The sequence below is a fragment of the Phyllostomus hastatus genome, unplaced genomic scaffold, assembly GCF_019186645.2.
Source record: "Phyllostomus hastatus isolate PE091 unplaced genomic scaffold, TTU_PhHast_1.1 phas_contig_150, whole genome shotgun sequence".
NCBI classification, from domain to species: Eukaryota; Metazoa; Chordata; class Mammalia; order Chiroptera; family Phyllostomidae; genus Phyllostomus; species Phyllostomus hastatus.
This window is the reverse complement of record NW_025333611.1, coordinates 27,992,862-28,016,154: the sequence shown is the minus strand read 5'-3', so window position 1 is coordinate 28,016,154 and position 23,293 is coordinate 27,992,862. Positions and strand designations below refer to the sequence as shown.

At 45.5% G+C, this 23,293-nt stretch overlaps 1 protein-coding gene across 2 annotated transcripts in view; it reads right to left on the bottom strand.

Moving 5' to 3' along the window:
- NRG2 (neuregulin 2) overlaps positions 1-23,002 on the bottom strand; it is a 170,766-nt gene extending 147,764 nt beyond the window's left edge. For both annotated transcript variants that reach the window (XM_045818667.1, XM_045818657.1), the window contains exon 1: positions 22,120-23,002. In XM_045818667.1, the coding sequence (XP_045674623.1) occupies positions 22,120-22,831 (712 nt within the window). In that variant the 5' untranslated portion in view covers positions 22,832-23,002. The remainder of the gene's footprint in view (positions 1-22,119) is intronic.
- Positions 23,003-23,293: the final 291 nt, after the last annotated feature.

Here is a 23,293-nt window from a genome sequence, read left to right as displayed (position 1 = left end):
GAAACTTGAGTATGTTGTAAAATGGAGAGACAGAATTCAGCAGAGATGGCGACGAAGACGGGACCATTGAGAGGAAGGAAAGTCGACAGTGCCAGGCTCCTGAGATGGTGGGAAGGATGGAGTGCAAAGCTGGAGGACTGGCCTCAGACAACAAGGGACAGGCCCTTTGTGCTTCAGAAGGGAGGGGGAGAGCATGATGAGTGAGCAGGAGTATCAGTTTATACTTGTTTCTCCAAACATACAACGTCATAAAGTCAGCTCTGCTGTCTCCCAGGGAAAACCTCAAAATCTTCGGGCCTCTACATTCTTGGTGAGCAACACAGACCCCAGGAAGCCTACAACCTCTACGGGCCCCACCTTGACACCTAATACAAATGACATCCCCTCCTCTGCCCAGCTTCTGAGTCAGAACAGGGCCAAATGGGAGCTGCTTCCAGCCCAGGTGCCCACAAGAGATGTGACAGCACCTCTGGGAGATGGCCCCGGTATAACCAGGTCAAATCTGGGGAAATGACTGAAAACAGCAATAAAGGAGAAGAGGAGTCCCAAAGTGCCAGTATGCGGGAAAGAGATCACATGAGCCTGTTAGGAGGGAAGAGGCCCACTCCTTCTCATGGTAATTTGGGAAAGGGGCAGAGGCTGCCTACCAGACTAAGCTCTCATTTGACACACTATAGTCCACAGTGCGGTGCCTCCCAAGTCACTCACAGCCCAGGCGCCTAACCTATTGCTGCCCTAAGACTGGAATCGGGGGTAGTTTCTCCAGTTCGTTGTTTCATAGCCATGGCTGCAACCCTAGAGCCAGGATTCAATAAGCATTTCCTAGGTCAATGTGCAGAAACAACACTAGAACACAATGATTTCAGAGGGCAAGTGCTTGTCAAGGTCACAGACAGCATAAGACCAGACCAGAGGTCAAAATGAGCATCCTCTTTCTGAGGTTGGCACTTGATTCTTACAGATCCAAGCTGATAGCCCCCTCCCCAGTCCAGGACTTGCTCTCTCAGTCTGCTCTCTTCCCAGCCCTTTGAGGCACTCCTCCTGTGGACCACACAAAGGATACCCATTTATAGTGCCAGTGCTTCTAACAAAAGCTCATCCCTGGGGAAAAATCAGCAGAAAGGCTTAATTCCAAATGAAGAACTGTAAGAGGAGCCTATTTAGAATGCTGCCTCCTAAGTCCCTGTTACCCAGAGTCCCCAAAGCATTGGGGAAGACAGAAGGAGAAGAAAAGACAGGGAACCACAGGGAGGTGATAACTGAAACTTAGCAGGCTGCCTATAATAAGCAAGTGACATAATAGAAATAAACAGCTTTGGGGCGAGGTGCTGCAAGCATTGTCCTAGCAGGCCCAGGGGCTCCAGGGAGTCATGCTGGGCTAGAAACCCGGTTATTTCTAGGGCGCCAAGCAGCACCTGACCTGAATCAGGAGGCTCTGGAAGCAGGGCCAGAGGGCTGATCAGAGGCTGAGAAACACAGCCCACTCCAGTCGGGGGACTTGATCATCCGCCCACTTCCAGAGTTGGGCAGGGAAAAGAAAAAAACAACACACACTGAATTCTTTAATCTCCTGAGTCTCCACATAAGCCAGGGGGGTTGCCTGTTTAATCAGTAAGAACAACTAATCCCCTTATCACTTCTCTTTGTTTTCAGACTGTCTCTGCCTAGAAAGCATGGATTCAAAAGAACTCCACCTCTTATAACCAGGGTGGCCAGCTTGGAACTCACCTAATTGTAAGGTGCCTTGAAGTTCCTAGATGTAACACTGGGAAGGGAACACTCACTTTTTAGGTTGTTGTGAGATTCAAATGAATAATGTCTGCAAAAGTACATGCTTAGTAAGTGTCAGTGCCTCTTTCTTACTTACTCTGCTTTACCTGAGGGTTTGCCTTCACAACTCCAAGTTCTTGGTCTGCATTCCCTGAACCTACAACACACAGCAAGAAGGGCGTGGCTCAGAAGTCTTCTAGCCACTCAATTCAAAAGGTAGAAAGGCCACACCCAGACCAACCATAGGAGAAAAACAAGAATTGGCACTAAGAATTTGCCATCGAATCTGAAGAGCTTTCAAAGGTAAAAGCAGCAAGAACAGAATTCATCCCAAAGAGAAGCTTCATGAAGAGTGTACCTGTTGGCCTGTCTCTTGGAGGAGATTTTGTTAGGAGTTTACAGGACAGGGCAGGAGACCAGAAGCTCACCTTCTAACATGCCAGGGCCCAAGACATCAAATGCAGGGTAACAAACAATCCATTCACCAAAATGCACCTTGCCTTCCACTTTCAGAGGAAGCAGGACGTAACCACAAAATTGCCACTTGAGTTTGTTGTTTTTGTTTTTTCTTTAAATCAGCAGGCAGGTTATGCTCCAAGATGAAGACATACATGTTCAAGCTAAACTTCCGCTTCCAGAGATCTATGCAGTGAGAAGGGATGACCATGATATGAGGCAAGGTGCTCAGAGACAGACTGAATTCTACAGTTACTGAAGCAGCAAATTCCCCCATGCATTTTAGCAATACACATAGAAAACAGAAAGTTTGTGGATGTGGTCCACTTGGCTCCAAGAAAAGAGTTAGCTGATTTCATCATAACTATTATGCCTCCAAGTTGTAAAGCACAGCCAAATTTCAGAGATGTTAAGGGACGGGTTTTGCGGGGAGAGGGAGTGCGTCATAGAGCCGATGAAATAGAATATGTCTGCCTGAGGAAGTATTTTATGCTGCATCTCAAACTCCCGTTCTGTGGCCTTGCCCTTTAAGTCCTTGGCAGAGGGACTGTAAAGAAGTTATGCAAAAGAGCATTAAATTAAGAGTGAGCAGGCGCATTCTCCCTTCAGGGAGTATGCCTGTGCCTTTCCCTTCTCCCTTCCCTTCCCCCACAGGCAAGCCTCTCCTAAACTCTAAGGGTCCCCACAGACTTGCCAACAGGGGAGCAATGGGCAGCAGCAGCTTATCCAGGGCCAATCCCCTGAACCCGTCCTCAAAGCCCCTTTTTCTCTGACTCCCCAGTGAGCTGACAGCAGACCCGCCTTGGCTCACTTCTTCCCACAACGTTCCTGGACAGCCAAAGCAGCGCCGCCTAGGCCCTCTCCTGTCGCTTCTTCTATCCTGGGCCCTTCCTGGTTTCTCTGTCCCCAGCTTTAATAAACATACTCTCAAAATTTAAAAAGAAAAAAAAAAGAGTGAGCAAACTGATTAGTAGTTGTAGCAATAACAGCATACTCTGATACAGCACTTTGCAACCTCCAAGCACTTTCACAGATATTTCCTCCAAGCCTCACACAATCCTGTTGGTAAGAAAAGCCAGTATCATAACCCTATTTATCAGTGAAGGAAACAGGCTTGCACAGGTCAGCTGTCCCAAGGTCACAGAGATAAAGTGGCAAATTGGAGTTTAAACTGACATCTCCTAGGACTAGGCTGTTTTATGAGATGAAGTCTGAGGTCAGGGCCACTGAAGAAGTCCCCGAGTAATGCGTGACCTCTGCATTTTAAAGTTTTGTCCCTACTCAACAGTGCTTTCCTAAAAATGATGCTTAAAGGCCTCACAGGGTATGGATTATGAGAATGGACCACACTCTGCTATCCTCTGGACGTCACCACCCATGACAACAAGAGAGTAATGTCAACCACTTTAAGTGTCACACTACACGACGAACTCATATGAGTCCTTGAAACGTCACCTCTGCACCTGTAATGTGTACATGGCCTTGTATTTTGCCGATCCCTTCTTGAGGTCAGGCAGAAGGGTCCTAAGGATTCCTGTCTACATCTACTTAGGAGACAAGGACAATGAGAATTTCATTTATCCCAGGTGAGTGGGAGACCCCTGAAGAGCAAAAGCAGAGAGCCGTAAAACGGTGTCCTCGTCCAGGAGAGAAACACCACCTCCCATAAGCCAACAGGCCTTATCTTAGGAAATGTTTGGGCCGCTCCCAAAGTAAGAATAGCCTACATATCTTCATGTGTAAGAACGAAAGGTCTCCCACAGAAGAGAGTAGAGGGAATTTCAGGGGACAATGGGAAGGGTTCACGGAAACAAACTTAAAGGACACATGGTCATAAACTAAGGGAAGGGTGGTAATAGGAGGGAGGTGGGGAGGGGTGGGAGGGGTGGATTGGGAGTAAAAAGGAGAAAACTGTAATTGAACAATGATTAAAATAAAATTAAAAAAAAATAATGAAAGGTCCATCCTCAGCTCTTCCCTCCCTGTAGTCTTCCCTCCGGGAGTCCTCTGCTCGTCCAGCACGGGCTCCCGGCTCCTCATTTGCAGACAATGGACTTGGAATCCTGCACCTCCGGTCTTGTCCTCTCGGGCTCCAGCCCTCTGTCAAGGGACCTCCAGACTGCTCTCTTTTTTTAAGATTTACTGGTACTGTTTTAACTTTTAAAAAGAAGTTCATTTTCATGATTCATTTATAAGAAGGCATATCTGGTGAACTAATTTTCAACAAAAAAATCCAAGAAAATACAATGGAGAAAGGATGGTGTCTTCAATCTTCAGTAAAAGGCACTGGATACCCAGCCTTCTCTCTTAGTGCTTCTCTGATTTATACTTTGTGTTGCAGCCTGAAGAAACCATCTCCCCTCCTAGTTCAAGTTAAACATCTGCTGAGCTAGGGTACGGGACAGTGTGCTGGCCCCAGAAATGTTTGAACTTTCTTTCTTCCATGACTTTAATCAAGCCTTTATCTCTGCCTCTGCCAGGAATGACTTCCTCTTCCTACCAACTACCAACGTCCACTTAACCCATCTTTTAGGGTTTAGCTATAATTCCATCTCCTTCTCCTTGGAGTCTTTTCTGACCTCTCTAACTAGATATGTAGTTGCCCCCCCTCTCCTTCTTTATGTGCCCTTCTCTCCTGTAGCATAAAATGTAGCACCCTTGACCATGATGTGATGATTTGCCATTCCCTCACTAGAACTTTGCAAGCTCATTGATGGTACATTCACGCTGTACTCAGTGTTACATTTCCTGCAAGGAGTTCTGCAAAAAGAAAGCACCCCCCAAATTTTGATCTCCTACTGTCCACTGTATTTTCTACTTGTGCCTCTGAGCAACAAGAGGAAGCCCAGCGTAAACTGCCAGGGTTCAGGATCCTGCCTCTGCCATTTATTTACAGCTTCATGACCTTGGGAGAATCATTTAGCTTCTCTATGTTTGTGTGTTTTTCTCAGTGTAATAAAGAGGATAATATCAGTATTTATTTTATATGGTTATTATGAGAACTAGATGAATTAACATTTATAAAGTGGTTAATACAGTGCTAAGTACATTGTGTCACAAAAGCATTTGTTAAGTAAATAAAATCATTGCCAAATTCATCATTTTCTCCCTTAAAATTACTTTTCCTCACAACTTCTCCATTTTTGCTAATGGCACTATTATTTTTCCCAGGTTTCCAAGATCAAACCTTGACCCCTTTCTCTCCTTCAGGCCTGCTACCCAGCTCATCACCAAGTCTCAAAGAATCTGGAGAAAAACAAAAATAACCGAACACCATCTAGTTACCAGACTCTTCCCAGGGCTGCAAGGACTTTATAACACCCTACTTGATCTCTTCAGTAGTTATCTCTCTCCAACTCCAGTCTACTCCAAATTGTGTCTGCGAAGTATCTGCAAACATTCTTCTCTTCATATCATATCTCCACACCAGTACCTACAATGGAACTGTATCTCCCCTAGAACCCAGTACAAACTCCTCTGCCTATCTCTGGAGACCCTCTTTAATCTGTTTTGCCCTTCTTTCCTAATCTCATTTCCCCTCTATCTCTACCCCAACCACATTAATCTCCTCGTGGTCCTGTAAAGACAGCATGCTTGTCTCTATTCTGTTCATATTGCTCTTTTGGCCTAGAAGCCTTTCCCTTATCCTCCTGAACCACAAAAACCCACTCATTCACTCATTATTCTAGACTGACCTCCAGTCCTAACCTTGTCCTGGAAAATTTCAGCCCTTAATTGATCTTCCCTATCTCTGAATTGTATAGTCTATTTTCCCTCTTTGCAATTATTATGTACCTTTTGCTTTATGTTGCTTGTTATTGACTCACATTCATCTGACATCCCCAACTAGACCATAAACCTCTTAAGAGCAAGACACATGACTACTAGACCTCCCTAGCATCCTTCAAGGAACATAACAATAAAGGAGCTAAAAAAACATACCTATTAGCCAATATTTGATGACGATCTTTCCTCTCCCTTCTTCGGGAAGCAGAGTGGATAAGAACAGGACTGCATGCCTGTCTAGCTGATCCTATATGCCGTGTTCACAGATGGTGTGGCAACCCTACCTGAGGGATTAGCTATAGCCAAAAAGCCTGCTTTCTCTGTTGACGAACGCCAACAATCATTGTAATCTAGGCTGCCATATGGTTCACCCAGCCCTGTAGCAAAATTGGTTTCTCGGGGTATGGAGAGACCAAGCAGGCCAACTCTCCTATCTATGGAACAGGGAGAGTTCACCTTGAGCTAGCCCTACCAAAAACAGCAAGGCACAGAGTCTCCAAGGACAAGCCAAAGGTCAAGCAGATGTAAAACCCACTATATCCTGAGGCTCCTCTGAATTGAATCTACCCTTTCCCTGGGATCTAGGGACATGGGCCCAACAAGACCCCTCTCTCAAAACTCCTGAGACTTCCCTAGGGGAACCCATGGCTGGGCCGGGGCAGAGAGAAGAGGTTACACTGCCCTCACTGGATGCAGAGAGCTGCCCAAAGTCGTAGTTTAATTTCTGTTTCCATAGCATCTGGTTCTGAGGGCCATTAGCAGAGTAAAACGATTTTGTCGCTGAGCCAGCTGTCCTAATTTAGGAGGGACACTCCCCATTTTTTGATCAACTATTCATCATTTTCCCCATTCTCCCTCCTTTGTGGATTCCAAAGGCAGGAAGAGGTCAGGCCCCCATCATCTTCCTAAATTGCCCCAACCCCTCCCATCCAATTATCACAATCACAGACTCAGAGAGGCTTCCCGGGTTTGATACTCAGAATGGAATACAGGGGAAGTCCAGCTTCAAGAAAGATATTCAGTATTCCAGACAACCATGCACCATAGGCTGTTGGGAATTTCCCAAGTTCACACAGCTAGTAAGGAGGAGAGTCAGAATTTTAATAAAAGAATCAGCCCAGGACCTGCTAAAACTTTCAAAGAAAAACTATAAACCCATGTAGGCTCTATTTTGATGCCAAGCCACTTACCTAATTGTCTTGAAACACTCTCTCCACCCCGGTTCTCATAGCTGAAAAAGAAACCTCCATTTGTCAGCTCAAAACATAGCCCAGGGTGTAAGTACAGCCTGCGAAAGGTCGTATAGAAAGCAGTGCACTGAGACTGGACCCAGGAAGGCTGGTTTCTGGTAAGGATTCTTATTATTTAAAAATAAAAAAAAAAACAAACAAAAACCTGACAAAGCTTAAATAGTCTCCTCTTCCTTAATTAAGGACACAGCCCAGACACTCCTCCTGGCCACCTAGGAGAAGCTCCTGTCACTTCTGACTGCCCGATTCAGATCGCAATTCTGCCAATTACTTGCCACCAATCACCCTGCCTACCTCCCACAGCCCTAATAACTCCCACTCCGCTGTGGCAAAGCAGTACACTCTGAGAGTCAAGAGGACCCTAGATAAGTCACTTGTGACAAATAAGCCTTCTCTTAACTTGGGCTGACTTTTGAAGAAGCACCCTCAGCTGTGTTCCTTGGGTACGGCACATGTAGGTACCCTAGAGTCACACAGGGGAAATCATTCCCCTCATTTTTTCCTTAACTAATATTTATTGAGCTCCTATTACATGCCAAGTACGATGAAGGTGATAGGGATACAGTGGTATGCAGAACAGCTGAATTCTCCTATCCCTGAATAACCTTTTCAAAGTGCTTCCCATAGAGGCTAATAAAACATACTCCACTCTGCACATCACAGATTTGGTGTTCATTGTTATAAACAGCAGGAACAACGACAGTAAAGAGACCAAAGTTGCACTCTATAATTAAACCAACCCCCTGTTTTCATCTAAAGTGGCCACCTCAACTTATCACTTTGGTATCTCTACCAACATTTCATATAGGGCACCTCAGCCAATCTCCTCCCATGAACCAGATGCTTATTCCCATTGCCATTGTATTCCTAAATTAAAATTCATTCTCTTCTCAAGTCACTAAGCAGTTGTTAGCCATCTAAGTTATATAAGGACACAGAAAATAAAGAAATAAGATGCATCCTTTGCTCCAGTTCCCTTTTGCACTCGAGAAGCTCAGAGTCCAGAGGACCACACACACACACACCCTCCACCCCCATCTGACTATGCTCAGTGATAGAATGGACCAATATGATTACAGAACGATGAGCAGCCACAGAAACATAGTGGATGCCACGTTTCATTTGGACTGATGGAGTCAGAAAAAGCTTTGAGGAGAAGTGGGATCTGAGCTGAGCCTTGAGGGATAAGGAGGCTAGCGACTGACTGAAGAGGAAAGAAAATTCATACATACCAAGCCAAGGAAACAGAATGTGCAGAAGTGCTATGAAGAAAAATGAAAATGTGTTCAAAACTTTCAAAACATTACATTTTGGCTATGGCGAAGAGTAAGTGTGGAAGAGTATGGGCTAAAGGCTTAAGGGCAGGTAGGGATCAAAATCTGGAAGGCCTTGCATGCTATGTGAAAGTGTTTTCACTCTGGTCTCTAGAGAATAAGCTATTGAAGATTTCTGGGTTGGGGAGATAATTAATTTGTTCTAGGAAGCTAATTCCAGCCATAGACTAGAGCTGGAAGAAAGCAGAGACTCTGAAAATAGGAAATTCCATTCAGCAACTACTATAGTAGTCCAGGGAAGAAATAAGTGTCCAACTAGAGCATCATGAATGACAGAATTGAACTGAAGAAATTTTGCTGTGGTAAAAACTTTCAACACTTGACAAGATACCGCTTACAAAGGAAGAAGGTGGGAAAGGAACCAAAGATGATTTTGAGGTCTCTAGTGGTTTGGAAGACTAGACCAATGCTGTTATCTGAGATGGTCACCCCACTCAACAGACTATGGGACAGAGAAGATAATGAGCTTAGTTTGAGACATTTGGGATTGTATCCTTTGTTAAATCTCAGCAAGATCAAAGGCAATGCTTCCGAGAATCTTGGAGATAGACAAAAGGCCCCCTAAGAACCCTAAGGAGGTGCCTCCCAGGTCCTTCCCGTTAAAGAATAGGGATTCCCCTAATCTGAAGGATGTTGTGCCACAGCAGCCTCACAGGGAGCTCTAGGTAGAGGAGTTTATTTTGATAAGATTTGAGAATGTGGCTTTTATCTAAGGTAGTAAACCCAGATAAGAGTCATCAGCAAACCACAAATATTTCGGAAAAACTGTACTAGCAGGAGCACTGCCAGCTTGGACTAAAGGGACAAGCAGTATAAAATGAAAAGAAGTCTTTGGACTCCCAAATACTCCTAACACTTCTACAAGAATAAAGCAAGCTGAGTGTACTGCTTATAGTTTTTATATTCTATATATTATGATGTTTCCACAGCTTTTAAAACCCTTTCTAGGAAGACACTGCCCTCAGGGTTAGCCAATTCTTAAAGATAGCAAAGGACTCATCCAGAAGCCTGTTTTTGATATGCAAACTAACTAGTCCAGAACTACACCTCCTCTAATCTGACCCTTAGTCATTCCAGGACCAGGTATCAGGCCACCAGAGATTTATAACTTAGAACCCACAGAAATTACTCAAACTAGCCAATCTTAATTTGTCACCCTGACCTTTCTGCCTTCTCCAAGGAAACCCCAGTAAAGACTCTAACCTAATGCCTCCCTTCCACTTTCGGTCTTCTGCCACCTGACTAAAACCTGGCACTTCCCTTGTGGCGGTCGTGTGTGGCACGCAGTGGCTCCCCTGTGAGTACAGTAAATTTGGGTTTTTTTTGTTCCTCTTCTGTGTCTCCTCTTGTGGCCACACCTGACTGCCCATCACCTGAAAGAGCACAGAACACTGAGAAAAACTACTTAGCTGCAAACACAGGCTGCTACATTTCACGGAAAAGGAAGGGTAATTCCGAGGGCAAAAACAGGAGCCCACAGGGTAGAACCAAGAATAGCAGAAAATCACTCTCAGGCAGTAGGACTGAGCTCACTCCCGTGCCAAGCTGGATTTCAGGAGCTATGGACTGGTGACTGCTGGCTTCCCTCTTTCTAAATGGGAACATCGACCCCAGAGAGAAAACCAAGGAGACAAGGCAACTAAATGTGATGGATCCTGGACTAGCAAAAATTCATTAGTAGAATTGACAAAATTTGAATGATGCCTATAGATTAATTTAACAATATTATATCAGCACTATTAATTTCCTGGTTTTGATTGTTTTACATGGTTGTATCATTTGTGGAGGACAAGATTCTTTGTACTGTCTTTGCAGCTTTCCTGTGAGTCTGAAATTATTTCAGAATTTAAAGTAAAGACATATAAATAACATTGTTTTAAAATGTTTAAGTATTACCAATACGGGGGCATCCATGGCAGTTACCCTGAGTCTATTCCGACATTGTGTGCATGTGCGGGGGCTGACAACCTGTCCTGTTAATGTACTTCTCCAGCTCGAGGGGAGCAACATTCAAGTTGCTCTACTCAGGGAACTGCATTAGAGAAGCTTCGTATGTACCTAGATCCAATTTAGATGAGGAGACCCTGGCTCCTGAGCCTGAGCCAGCCATAATAGATGAGGCTTTTTTGAAGGATCTTAGGTGAAGATGAGTGTACTTTTCATGTGTGAGGCATATAAATAATTTGTGATCAGAGGGCCAACTGTAATGGTTTCAAAACATGTCCATCAGTTCTTTGACAACCTTTCCACCAAGAGGCAAAGTTTAATTCAGGTCTTACTAACTCTCTTTTCCAACAAAAAGAATGTGGTGGACCTATAAGAGGAACTAGTGAACAAAACAAATGAGCTAAATAGAACCGGAGGCATGGAAACAAGGAACAGACTGACAGCAACCAGAGAAGAGGGGGTAAGGGGGAAAGAAGGGGAAGGATCAAGTCAAGGAGCAGGTATAAATGACCCACGGACGTGGACAACAGGGTGGGGACTGATGTGGGAGTAGGGGTGGGGGTGGGGTGGGCGGATGGGCAGGGCAGGGCAGGGCAAGGGAGAGCAACGGGGGAAAGTTGGGACAACTGCAATAGAGCAATAAAAAGAAAAGAATGTGGTGGAAGTGACACTAGTGACTTCAGAGGCTGGATCATAAAAGGCGACACAGCTTCGGCCTGGCCCTCCCCTAGGATGCTCACTCTTGGGCCTTGCCACCGAGTTATGAGGAAACCCAGGCAAGGTCCCTGGTCCCCAGCCCCAGCTAAGCTCCCGGAGGAAAACCAGCCAGAATCAACTGCTAGATCTGCCAGAGAGGAAACTTTGAAATGACCCAGACTCAGCTACTGTCTGACTGCTTGGCCACCATCTGACTAAACTACATAAAAGATACTAAACCTCCGAGCTTGGTCCAGTAAATCCCTAGAGCTGAGAGAAATAATAACTAAAAATTATTGCTGTTTGAAGCCACTACACTTAGCGATGGTTTGTTATGTGGCCATAGATGACTGAAACAATGCACCACAGGCTGTTGGGAATTTCTCAAGTTCACATAGCTAGTAAGGAGGAGAGTCAGAATTTTAATAAAAGAATCCAAAGTCATTCTCATCTCACCACCAACAGACATGACAATAACAGTAATTGTAGGTAGTCTGCATTAAATGTTTTCTACAAGCAGGTACTGTTCTAAGCACTTCACATGAAGTGACTCAGTGAATCCTTATCATAATACTATGAGGTAGGTATTATCACTGGCCTCATTTTACAACTGGGGAACTTGAGGCACAAAGAGGTTAATTAATTTGCCCAAGGTTATAGAGCTAGTAAGTCACAGAGCCAAGATTCACCCTTGAAAGCTGGCCCCAGAGCACGCAGTCTTAACCACTGTGCTCTGTGCAGTTGAAGCTTCCAAACAGGCTGCATAAACTGAGAAAAGAACCAAGAAGAGTCCCTTAGGAACTGTAGGCTTTACAAGGTGGTCAAAAAGAAGAGCCAGCGATGGAGTGACCTATGAAGGAGGGAGAGGGGAGAAAACCAAACACTACATCTACAACATTACTTGAGAAGCCCATGAAAGGATTGACAAACCAGCTTTGATCTTCAGGAGTGATCAGGTCAAGCCCTGGCTGGTATGGCTCAGTGGATTGAGTGTTGGCCTGTGAACCAAAGAGTCACTGGTTCAATTCCCAGTTAGGGCACATGTCTGGGTTACAGGCCAGGTCCCCAGTAGGGGACCTGTGAGGACAACTACACATTGATGTTTCTTTCCCTCTCTTTCTCCCTCCCTTCCCCTCTCTCCAAAAATACATAAATAAAATCTTTTATAAAAGAATGATCAGGTCAAGTGCAAGTTAGCCTTGATACTCCTCCCCAAACACCACAGCTGTCAGTAACAAACTCTTCTAAGGAAAGTGATCTTTGAAGAACAGAAAGGAAGGCGATGTTTATTGGATTACCCTGAGTCATGCAGACAGAGCAGCACTATTACCCTTTGCTATTCTCCTCTTACAATGACAAGACTTATCCCCATCCGGGAATGATCAGGCTGTTACTTAACTTCAGAGATGAGAAGAGCAAACTCTTGAATTTACTTTATAAAGATATAGTTCATGGCCCTGGCTGGGTAGTTCAGTAAGTTAGAGCATCATCCCAATATGCCCAGGTTGTGGGTTCAATTGCCGGTGAGTGCACATAGAAGAGTCAATCAATAACTGCATAAATAAGTGGAACAACACATTGATGTTTTTTCTCTCTCACTCTCTCCCTTCCTCTCTCTCTATAATCAATCAATCAATAAGAAGACATGGTTCATGAAGGGGGCCAAACTTGATGTTTTCTTTTAGACACAGTTCCTGATACTAAAGTTTCCAAGTGACCCCTTTGTAGAACTAGCCTAGAACCAATGCCTTTAACCCTTAACTATACAACAAGCTCTGGCCTAAGGCAGGTCGTTCATCAGAGTCCCTGAGGTGGTGACACCACACAGGAGGAGCACAGAGCCCACATTACACGTGGGCAAAGGTAGAAGCTGGGGTAAAAGCAGCAGGAGTGAAAACAGTATTCCCAAGGGAACCAGTCTCAGCTCCAGCTCCCATTTGCCCTGTGAGCTGAGTGCAAACCACGCACAGTGGAAACCTACTCACATAATTTACATAATGAGAAACAAAGACAGCAAACTCCCTCCCAATCTGGGGCTACCTGTGTGCCTCCCTCAGACCTACCAATTAGATTCAGCCCAGCAGCAAGGAGTTTCTCTCAGAGGTGGTGATATCTCGCTCCTCCCAGAGTGGGAGACTACCCGGCTCCACATCCTAGGGCCTTCTCAGCATTGGCCTGAATCATCTGGGCTGAGCCTCAGAGGTACCATCTGAAAGGGATTCTCGTCAGCACTTGGCCAAGACGATTTATTACACATGTCACTAAGAGGCCAGTGAATGTTACTAGTCTTTTTGGAGAAAGTATTCCATTTTGAAAATGAGACCTGGGAGTATGGGAGAGGCCTTCTTGGAAAAATACCAAGTTTTTTTCCTAAACAATCAGACCTGAGAGAAATTTAGCCAGATTTGTCAAATGTGTTTCCACCCCACCCCAGGACTTATTCCTACCTTCCCACGAAGTCTGTCAGACCTAAAGTCCAAGGAAGGGTGGGAAAGTTTGTACTAGAAATTTCTACAAACTCTTCTGGTTCTTGGGAATGGGGGCTGAGGAATGGATGTTACATTTATGACAAAAGCAAGTATGACGGCAGCCCTAAGGAGGAAGTTGGGGAGCATGGAAGGATAAAGTGGGAGAGGTGGAGCCCCAAGTAAGAGGGTCTCAGAAATAAAACCGCCCATCTGAACAGATTATGAGAAGGAAACCAACTAAGGGTAAGCAGTCTGTCCGGCTGCCTTGGGAAACCCCAGGGTCCTTTGAAAGAAACTCGGCACTTAGGAGTCTGGTTTCACTGTGACAACTGGATCATGTTGTGATCTGAGACTCCTTTCTTCCTTTTTAAAAAACTATTCTTTTTGTTGATACCCTCCCCCTCCCCAAATCCAATCAACCAATGACAATGCTGGTTTTTCTCATTCAGAGACAGAAAGTCAGACATGACAGATCACCAACTGAATCTACTTGTTTCATCCTGACTAGTAGACAAACTCTCCTCTCTAGAAAGGATTACACGGTTGCTCCAGAATAGAGTCATCAATGGGGCAGTGTTTATGAGATTCATTATTGGCCTAAGCAACAGGCTGGGGTACTGTAATGAGATTATACTAATGGCCACAGGCACCAGTGGAAGGGACCCTGACTTGAACAAGCTGAATGCCGTAGCAAGGTGATGACTAGCGGTCCTTGGGAGCTTTGAGCTGGAAGACAACTCCCCCTGGAGAGCCCCACCCCCACTGGATACTTCTGCCCAGCACACATAGGAGAAAACGTCTCATTTCAAGGAAATGGTGAAAGAATGAATATGCCTGAAGAGAGAAGTGACAAATCATTGGGGTCCCACTCCCTACTCTTTTAGGAAAAAAATCTATGAACCAAAACTGGCCTCCAGACATCCCCGAGCTCCCTACTAGGCAAACCATTCCTAATTTGTGACCTCAGCTTACTACAGAAGACACCTGGTCATACCTCTTACCTCCTAAGCTATTTAGCTTGAAGCACAAATAGGTCAGAATACCAGACATTCCAGTGATAGACCAGAATGAGGAATATCCAAAAAGCTCACATAGCAAGTGAAATTGGAAAACTAATCAAGACAGAAAGAAAACATATGCCAAAATATTAACATGCATGAGGAAAACCACCTAGAGACAGTTCTAAAATTTGAGAGAACTACTTGCAAGGAAATAACGCTATGGACTATCATGAAACAGAAAACTGAACTGAAACATAACTGAGAAGCAACGTTTCTGCCCTTTATCAAAATGTGTGAAGATGCTTTCCATGGTCGGTCTGTCACTCAGCCTGGGCTGTCATTCGAGGAACCCTGAAATTTGTCTAGGATGTCAGTGGTCAGCAGAGAAAGCACAAGGGATCACTCATTCCCTCCTTTCTTGGCAATAGCCATTAATCAAATATTTATTTGGCCATGGTATAAGTTACTGCCCCCAATATCTTACAATCAGGTAAAGAAGATAAGATACTGGCCCATCAAAAAATAATTATTAAAATGCATGACATTAAATGATAAGTGTCATATAAGTGATACAGGCCAAAATACTAAAACTCCAAGAATAAGAAAAAAAAATGAGGGGTAGTTGTCCATTTCTTTCATGCTGGTTATTTTCTGGATTACACACACATCCCCCTGCTACTCTGCATGGAACCAATCTAATCAGTCGATTTCGTCTCTCTCTATCCAGAAGCCACCCCAGCTTCTCTATATTAGAATCTTGTCTCAAACTACTTCTCCAAGAAACTTTCTTTAATCCTCTACCCAGGTCTAATCTTCCTTTTATGACTCTTCCCTTTCTCCCAAAAGCACTATGTTGGTATATCTTACGGCATTCATCATATTCTGGATTGAATGAGTGTTCTACAGTTGAACTTCTAGACTGTAAGCTCCCTGAAGACAAGGACTGTGCCTGATGCAACTTTCCCAAGGTTCCTAGTTCTTGACACAGAGCAGTATTCAAACATTTGTCAAAGCAAACATTCGAAAGATAGAACTGAAAGAAAGCTCTTTTAGTAATACAACCTTTGGGATACCAAATTATATCACTGTCACAATTGAATTGATGTCCTGATTTGCCCATGGGCTGGACCAGGTATTTAGCCATGTGGTGACCTTCCTCTCATTCATTCAGTTCTGAGGAATGTTAGCTCAGCTTGGCTTCTGTTAGTTGGACCAAGATCAGGATCAAGACCAAGTAAAACATCCCAGCCTAAAGGACAAAGACAAATCCTCAGTCTGTATAAACAGATCAGGGAGGGAATGAGGAGGGGAGGCCAGTGTGCTCCGCACAGGGCAGGAAATCTGTGAAGGAAAAAGAGAACCATTCAGGATTCTGTTTCTGAAGAGAAAATAAAAAGTAACCTGAACATCACATCTTGGAGGTCGATGTTGCTAGCAGAATACAGAAACCGTCTAGGATACCTGTGCCTTGGCCACTCTGGAGACCTCTGCAAGGGTAAATGGAATGTTAACTACCTCCAGCCCCAACCCCAGGAGGCAAGCAGCACAATCAGGTCCTGAGCAGAGGCACAGCGAAGAGCTAACAGGCTCTCTGTCCAGAGAAGGTCCCTGGAGAGGCTATTTGGATTTCACTGCATGTGCATAGTGGGAAGGGAATGTTACTGTAGCACGAAGCTCGTATGCCACACTCTGCCGGCAGCAACTAGCCAGAGAAAGAAGGTGCCTTAAGTTAACCTCATTTCACAATTACCAAAAACATCACAGCTGATTAGCAGCAAATGCTCCCAGTCAGTGTGAATCTGTCTTTTTGACCCCAGATTGGCAAAAGCTCCCCAGCCTTTGCCTGGGTACAGCACGTTCTCTTTCATGTCATTCTAGTGCCTTTTAATCACCCTCCGGGTTTGCTTCAGTTCCACAGCCTTCCGAGGAGCTCTCGCTCACCACCACTCCTCTATGCGCTGTTGTTATTAAAGGACTCATTTTACGTAAGACGGTCATTCTTTTCAAACTTGTCATAATTTAGTATTCCCAGCAGCTAATTCATTGGCTTTCCCCAGTTTTCCAAAGAGTTCCTTATATCATCTCTTGAAATTCATAAACTGGATGTATTGCTAGGTACACATTCCAATCGGTAAAGTGAGAGAGGAGGGTTAATTCACTAGAAACGAGTAGGACAAAAATCCCCACTTCACAGACATCCAACCAAACTCAAATTTGGGGGGAAATTTCTTTTACCGTCGGTGAAAATTATACTAACAACACTTCGGACCTTGAAAAGAAAGACCCAGGAACAAGTTGTTGAAGACTGCACAGGTGGGGAACCACATTAGTGCTAACGTCATCATTCCTTTTCCAGATTAATGTTGGAAGTTGCCATGTACCATTAAGCCAACAGGATTCAGAGGGCTAACACTTCTCACTGTTTAGATTCGCATATCTGCATTTTCCCCATTTCTCCAAATGGCAGTTCCCTGATCCTCTGACATTTTAGCACTATGTTCAAATCAGTTACCTTAAACGCAGTACTACAAACCAGTATGTGAGGGGCTAATTCCCCCTGGAATCAAACCAACTGTGCAGGAATATGGTCAAAATCAAACTCTCCATCAGCAACTGGGGTCTTTGGCTTCTAAGTGAAAATCAAAGCATTCATGCACTGTGGAGTTTTCTCTTTCCATACATGGAGTCGTATGATTGCCCACATGGATGCTATCGTGCGACTCGCAGGCACGTGAAACAGCAGGAACTGCGGTGCAGGCACAGCAGCAGCCGCAAAGCTCAGTGACAACCCTTTGGCCCTCTCCTTCGAGCATCATCGCAGTTAAGACTCACTCACCAAATTCATCGTCGGGGAAAACTTCTTAATGGCAAAGTATCAAAGAAGTAAGTTGGTATTTTCACTTCTGGCCCTAGAGTTATAGTTAAGACGTAAAATACTGATTAAGATCTTGGGTTGGTTTTTAAAAATATCTATTACATGGGAAGAATTTACCATAAAATTAGCTTAATAGCAAAATTAACATTCTCCATCTGTTAAAAATATACCCGACTACTTTGAAAACATTCTGCTTTTTAGAGAAATACCTATTTTAAGATTATGTTCTTTTACAATTGCCATAGAGCTGAGTAGCCAAGGACAGAGTAAGGAGACTTTCCACCATATAGTCTGACAAACTTTCTGAACTTTGAGCCATATAAATGTGTTACATATTCAAAAATATAATACAATTTTATAAAGAAAAAACAAACTTGATTATTTGCTGTTAGGAAGTAAGTTTAAAATGTTCTCAATAATAAAAGACAGTAAGAGGAAGTTAATTACCTAGTCAGTTAATATACCACTCTCTCTAGTTTACCATTTATTAATTCAAACTGATAGTCCTTCTATTGTTTAAATGTAGGGTTGAGAAGTGGTAATCTGCCCTCCAAAAAAGAGGGTCTTTCTTCTCCAACAAGACTTTTATTCTCCACTGCCTAAATCCCATTAACGCTAATCAGCACAGTGGTTAAGCGCTTTGTGGTTAAGTGCTCCAGTTGATAATGACTCCTATGGAAGAAAGCTTCCCGCAGCACAGGTGAAGGCTATCATCAAACTCAGCTTTTCAGCCAGGACTTAGTGTCACAGATCTGCAAGTTAAGATTACTTTAGTATTAATCTGGAGGCTTGCTTTTTTAACTTCACTAGACTTCTTCCGTTCAAAAGACACTTATGAGAGTCTCACTGTAAGCCAGGGGCAGCCTCAGATGCTGAGGGCAGGAGAGCAAGGAGAAACAAGAAATCAAAGATAAAATATGGTTCCTGCCTCCAAGAATCCCAGTCTGCTGAGGAGAGCAGCCACTGAAAGAAATAAAGACATTATATCGGTAATTCTGTTCCTAAAGCTGTAACCAAGCCTTGTCCTCCTCACGACCAGGACTGGTCAGTTTCTAATCTAGTTTCACTTTCCCATCTTCAAGCTGCATCACAGCTGGGTTTCCAGCTGGCTGAGGAAGAACAGATTCTTTAAATAAACAGCATTTTAAAAATATGCAGTCGCTTTTGCTTTACTGAATTGTGTGAACCACCTTCCTCTAATACATGAATCTAGGTGCCAAATGAATTAAAAACGACCCTAAAGAATGTGAAATCCCCCAGGAATACACCTTTTTCGTCTTCAACAGCAAAGTACACTTTGCCTTGGAAGAAAACTTCAAATCAGAAAGTCCCCAAAACAGAATGATCTTTTTTCTGATGCTATCTACTATGTCTATTCAATAAGAGAACAGCTTAAAATCATATATATAGGAAAGCAACAAGTTATAGTGTGGTTGTACCAAAAATATATGCAACCATTGTTAAAAATGCAGAACTATTTGCAGAACAGAATGCTTTTAATAGCACTGTGCAGAGTTGCGAATTCTTGAGCGTTTTTTTCAAACTAATTTTCCTCTCCTTTTCCACAAAAGATACAGAGAAACCCCCGCCCCATGTATTTAATCCTCTTCGAAGTGCAAAGATTTTACTCAACTCTTTATCACCAGAGGTAGTCATTTTGGATGAATGATACACATTAGATCCATAAAAATGCCCCTCTGGCAGGCAGTGCTATTCGAGGAGGACTTCACAGGCTTCAAGTCAACACTTCACAGTTGCAGTGAAATTAGCCACTTATGAGGACCTTTTAGAAGGGTCTGACCCCTGAATTAATGCTAATGAGGCATGCCAACTTTCAAGCATAATATACCCTTCTATACAGTACATTAGCCCAAAATCCTGGTGCACCAAAACACAGCTTTTTAGATCATCTCCCTAGGAACCACGCCTTTCAGGACCCAGAGCACTCAGAGCTGAAACCAGCTGAACAAAGTAACAATTCAATCATAGTTGCTCAACAAGATGGCCATGATGACAGTTTCTGAGTGCCAGTTTCCCTATTTTGCAATGGGCAAACCTGCTCCAAGGAGAAAATGTTCCCGATGCCCCCGTGGCCCAGAGGGTTTTCTTTAGAGATAGAAAACAGAAAATGAGTTTGTTAGTTATTTCCTGCTGAGTACAAGGAAGGTGTTGTGGTTAGTTAGGATGATTTTGTTTCCTTATTTAATATACCATTACCAGTCCATGTTTTCTTTAACCACATGGTAGAAAATAAGAAAATGCAGTTTATGTTTTTCTGTTATATTATCGCCAGTTCCACAAGTTTCTTCTCACAAACACGTCCTCTAATTCCTGCTCCCCTTATGTAATCCCCCCAAACTGACATGTACCTACTTACCACCAATTCAAAGCAAATGTGTTTGCATTCTAAGATGTTTACTGCCATACCATTCCCTCTTGATAATGTGTGGTGTGTGAGGGCCTTTTCTTGAGTAGTGATAACAGTCCTAAATTTATCTTTTTGAGAGATATACTATACGTGCTATTTTAATCCTACGAGATGACCACAACCTAAAAGCAGACTATACATGGGACCCTCAGATCTGTCATAATCTCCACACTCAACTAGTCAACTCTTAAATGCTCACTAAAACAAATAAGGTGTAATTGATGGGGGAGAGGGGCTGGAAGCAGAGAAGACAGTTACTCCGCGGGGCTGTCTGACAATGACCGTCCGTCTCAGCAGACAGCACTGGCGACGTGCTCTCTGCATATTCAGAAGCAACTCACCAAAATCTAAAACAGAAGCTGTCCTTGGACAAGGTTCAGTGAATGTTTTCACTATTTCCCACTGCATAATACCGTTCCACAGCTCCCTAGAGTGGCTCAGATAAAATACTTAGCAGAATAAAAAAAATCAGAAATTCTTTACTGGTCTCAACTTGTCAACATAAAACATTTCAGAACATAAAACCAACATTATAGAGCAGTCAACAGTATTCCACAGAACAATGTCAGGGAGAGAGCTGCCGTTATCACCAAATGTTTTTCCCTTCTCATTAAGGCACTGCAAGATTCTTCTCATTAAAGCGATACAGTTGAATTTAATACCTAGCTGTACTCCCATCACTAAACTAAAATTTGCCTTTTGAAGGACAGGGTGGGAGTGGTGGGAGTGGAAGGGGGCGAGGAGACAAGCTTCCAAAAGCCAAAGGCATTGAACTAGAAAGGTGAAGGCAGCAGAACTTCCTTGAGCTGTTCCCACATTCTTTGCTACTTAACTCAAAGCTTCATTACACTACCCAGAATCAGCAAACTGGGAAAACATACCAACTTCTATACAGTCCAGGGCATCTATCACAATTCAGGGATTACACAGCCCAGAGTCACACCACAGGCACCAAATTCAGCCTTAGTTGGGACAAAATGAAACCCCAACATGAATAAGCATTAAGACCAAATACTCCAGTATGGGGACAATTTGGTTTAAAATACCTTCCTAAGAAGTGAGTACTGTAAAAATAAATAAATAAAATATTTTTAAAAAGAAGTAGTAAGTACTGGATTCAGAGACAAGAAGAAAAAGCTATTCCACTGACATTTCTTTGACTTGTGACATGGGAGACCTCCATCCCAGCTGCACAGATCTACAGATTTCGGTGTTCTGTTTCTCATCGCCTGCATTCCTGTGCAGCACCCAACATCGCGAAGATGAGAGATGCAGTCAACACACCCTGTCCGTGGGATGTCAGAGCTGAACTTACAGCGTTTGTCAGAAGTTACTCTATTTCATCATCATCACCATTAACAGACCTGGTAAAATCTCCCAGGAACAGCCCAAAGAAGTGTCTGCTCGCTAGTCCTGGAGGTTAAGAGAAGGCTGTGCTACCCGCTGAGCAGGCAATCACGGCTGAGAAAATCATGGAGAAAAAAAAAAACAACCCAAAAAACCTGAGCCACATGGAGGTCAGAAAACAGTAACAGAAAAAGTCCAACTCTGCCTGCGCCAGCGGTGTGGATGAGCAGAGCCGGGAGCCCAGGAGAGGAAGGAGGGGGCGGGGGCCATCATTCCCTAGGAGAACTTGTAAGCGGAGGCCTTCAGAGCCTGGGAGTCTGCCCAGCTGTTCCTGCAGACCTTGCCAGCCTGGGCAAGGCAGGCCCGTGGGAGCAGAGCGGGCAAGGCCTCCGAGGGTCACTCCTGATTCCCTGAGCCGCGGGCCAGCACCACCCCGACCTCTCCGTTTTTCCTGACTCTGCTGGGCTATGATGGCAGCTTTCCAGCCCCACATGCCATACATCAGCCGCAGATCCCTGCTGGCACAGGCCAGCGCCTCCCTCGGCCCTTCCCCACCCCTGGCACACTTTGAGCGTGATCCTCCTTCTCCCCAACCTCAAACCCCTCACCCACCTTGCCAGGCGCCCTGGCCAGGGGCGGCCCCACCCCCAGTGGCCCGGCGCTGCCAGGCCTGGGCACCTGCAGCACCTCTACGCCCCACCCCCATTCTCCACCAGCTCGCCCCTCCCCCCTTTCTCCAGCAGAGAGAGGGGGCGACTCACCGCAGTCAGTGCACAGGATCTTGCCCACCTCTTTCTTGAGGTTTTTGCCGTTGGTGTCGAGGGGGGCAAAGGCCGTCTTAAAGACTAAGGGCTGCTCCGTGGGCTCCAGGAAAAAGATGTAGCGCTGGTTCCTTTCGAGCGGCGCACAGGAGCCCACGCTGATCACCTGCTCTCGCTGCAGCCCCCCGCTCCGGAGCGGCCACTTGTCCAGCACCTTCACCAGCGCCACTCGACCGGAGGCGGGCGGCTCACGGGTGCTGTTGGAGCTGGATCCGCCAGCCGGGGCCAGCCCCTGTACCTTGCCCTCCACCACCACGGGTGCCTTGTATGCCTGGTCCTGCACGGACTTGAGGCTAGGCGAGTAGCAGGCAAGCGACACACCGAAGAGCAGCATGGAGAAGCCGGGGGCCGGGTCGCGCCTCATGCCGCCGGCGGCTGCGGCTCGCGAGCGGGCGGCGGCTCTCCGGGTTGCGGGGTTGCGGGGCTGCGGCTGTTGCGGCGGCCGCGGCTCTGGGGGCGCAGCGGGACGGGAGATGCTGCTGCTCCTGCTGCTGCTGCTGCTGCTCCTGCTGCTGCTGCTCTCGCTGCTGCTGCTGCTGCTGCTGCTGCTGCTCCTCTTGCTGCTGTTGCTGCTGCTGCTGTCGCTGTAGCTGCTGCACGGAGCCTTCTCCAGTGGCGGCGGCGGCAGCGCTGAGCAGCAAACCTGCCGCATCTGGCCAGGCCATTTGGGGGGCTCCGCCGCTCCGCCGCCGCCGCCTTGGGAGGGGAAACAGAGCCTGCTGGAAAACCGGAAACAGCGTAACGTTAGCGCCTCGTAGCCCTCCACCCGCAGCCCGGGGACGTGGCCCAGCTAGGGCAGGGGGCAGGCGGCAAGCGGGCCGCGATGCGCAGCGCGGAGCCGCGCAGCGCTCCCACCCAGCGAGCCAGGACCTGGAGGAGGATGCGGAGGATGGGACGCCCGCCCACTTGCTCTCTCGCGCCCCCTCTACCTCCGGACCGAGTGAGGAGCGCGGCTTCTGCAGGGGAAGCTCGGGACTGCACTGCTTTAGAGCCCGGGTTCTGGGCCCGCAGGGGCGCGGAAAGGATCGTGCAACCCTTTGCTCTTGGGATTTATCTGCTCGAGAGTGGAGTAGTTCATGAGGAGGGGGCGGAGTAGAGATAACGGATTCTGTCT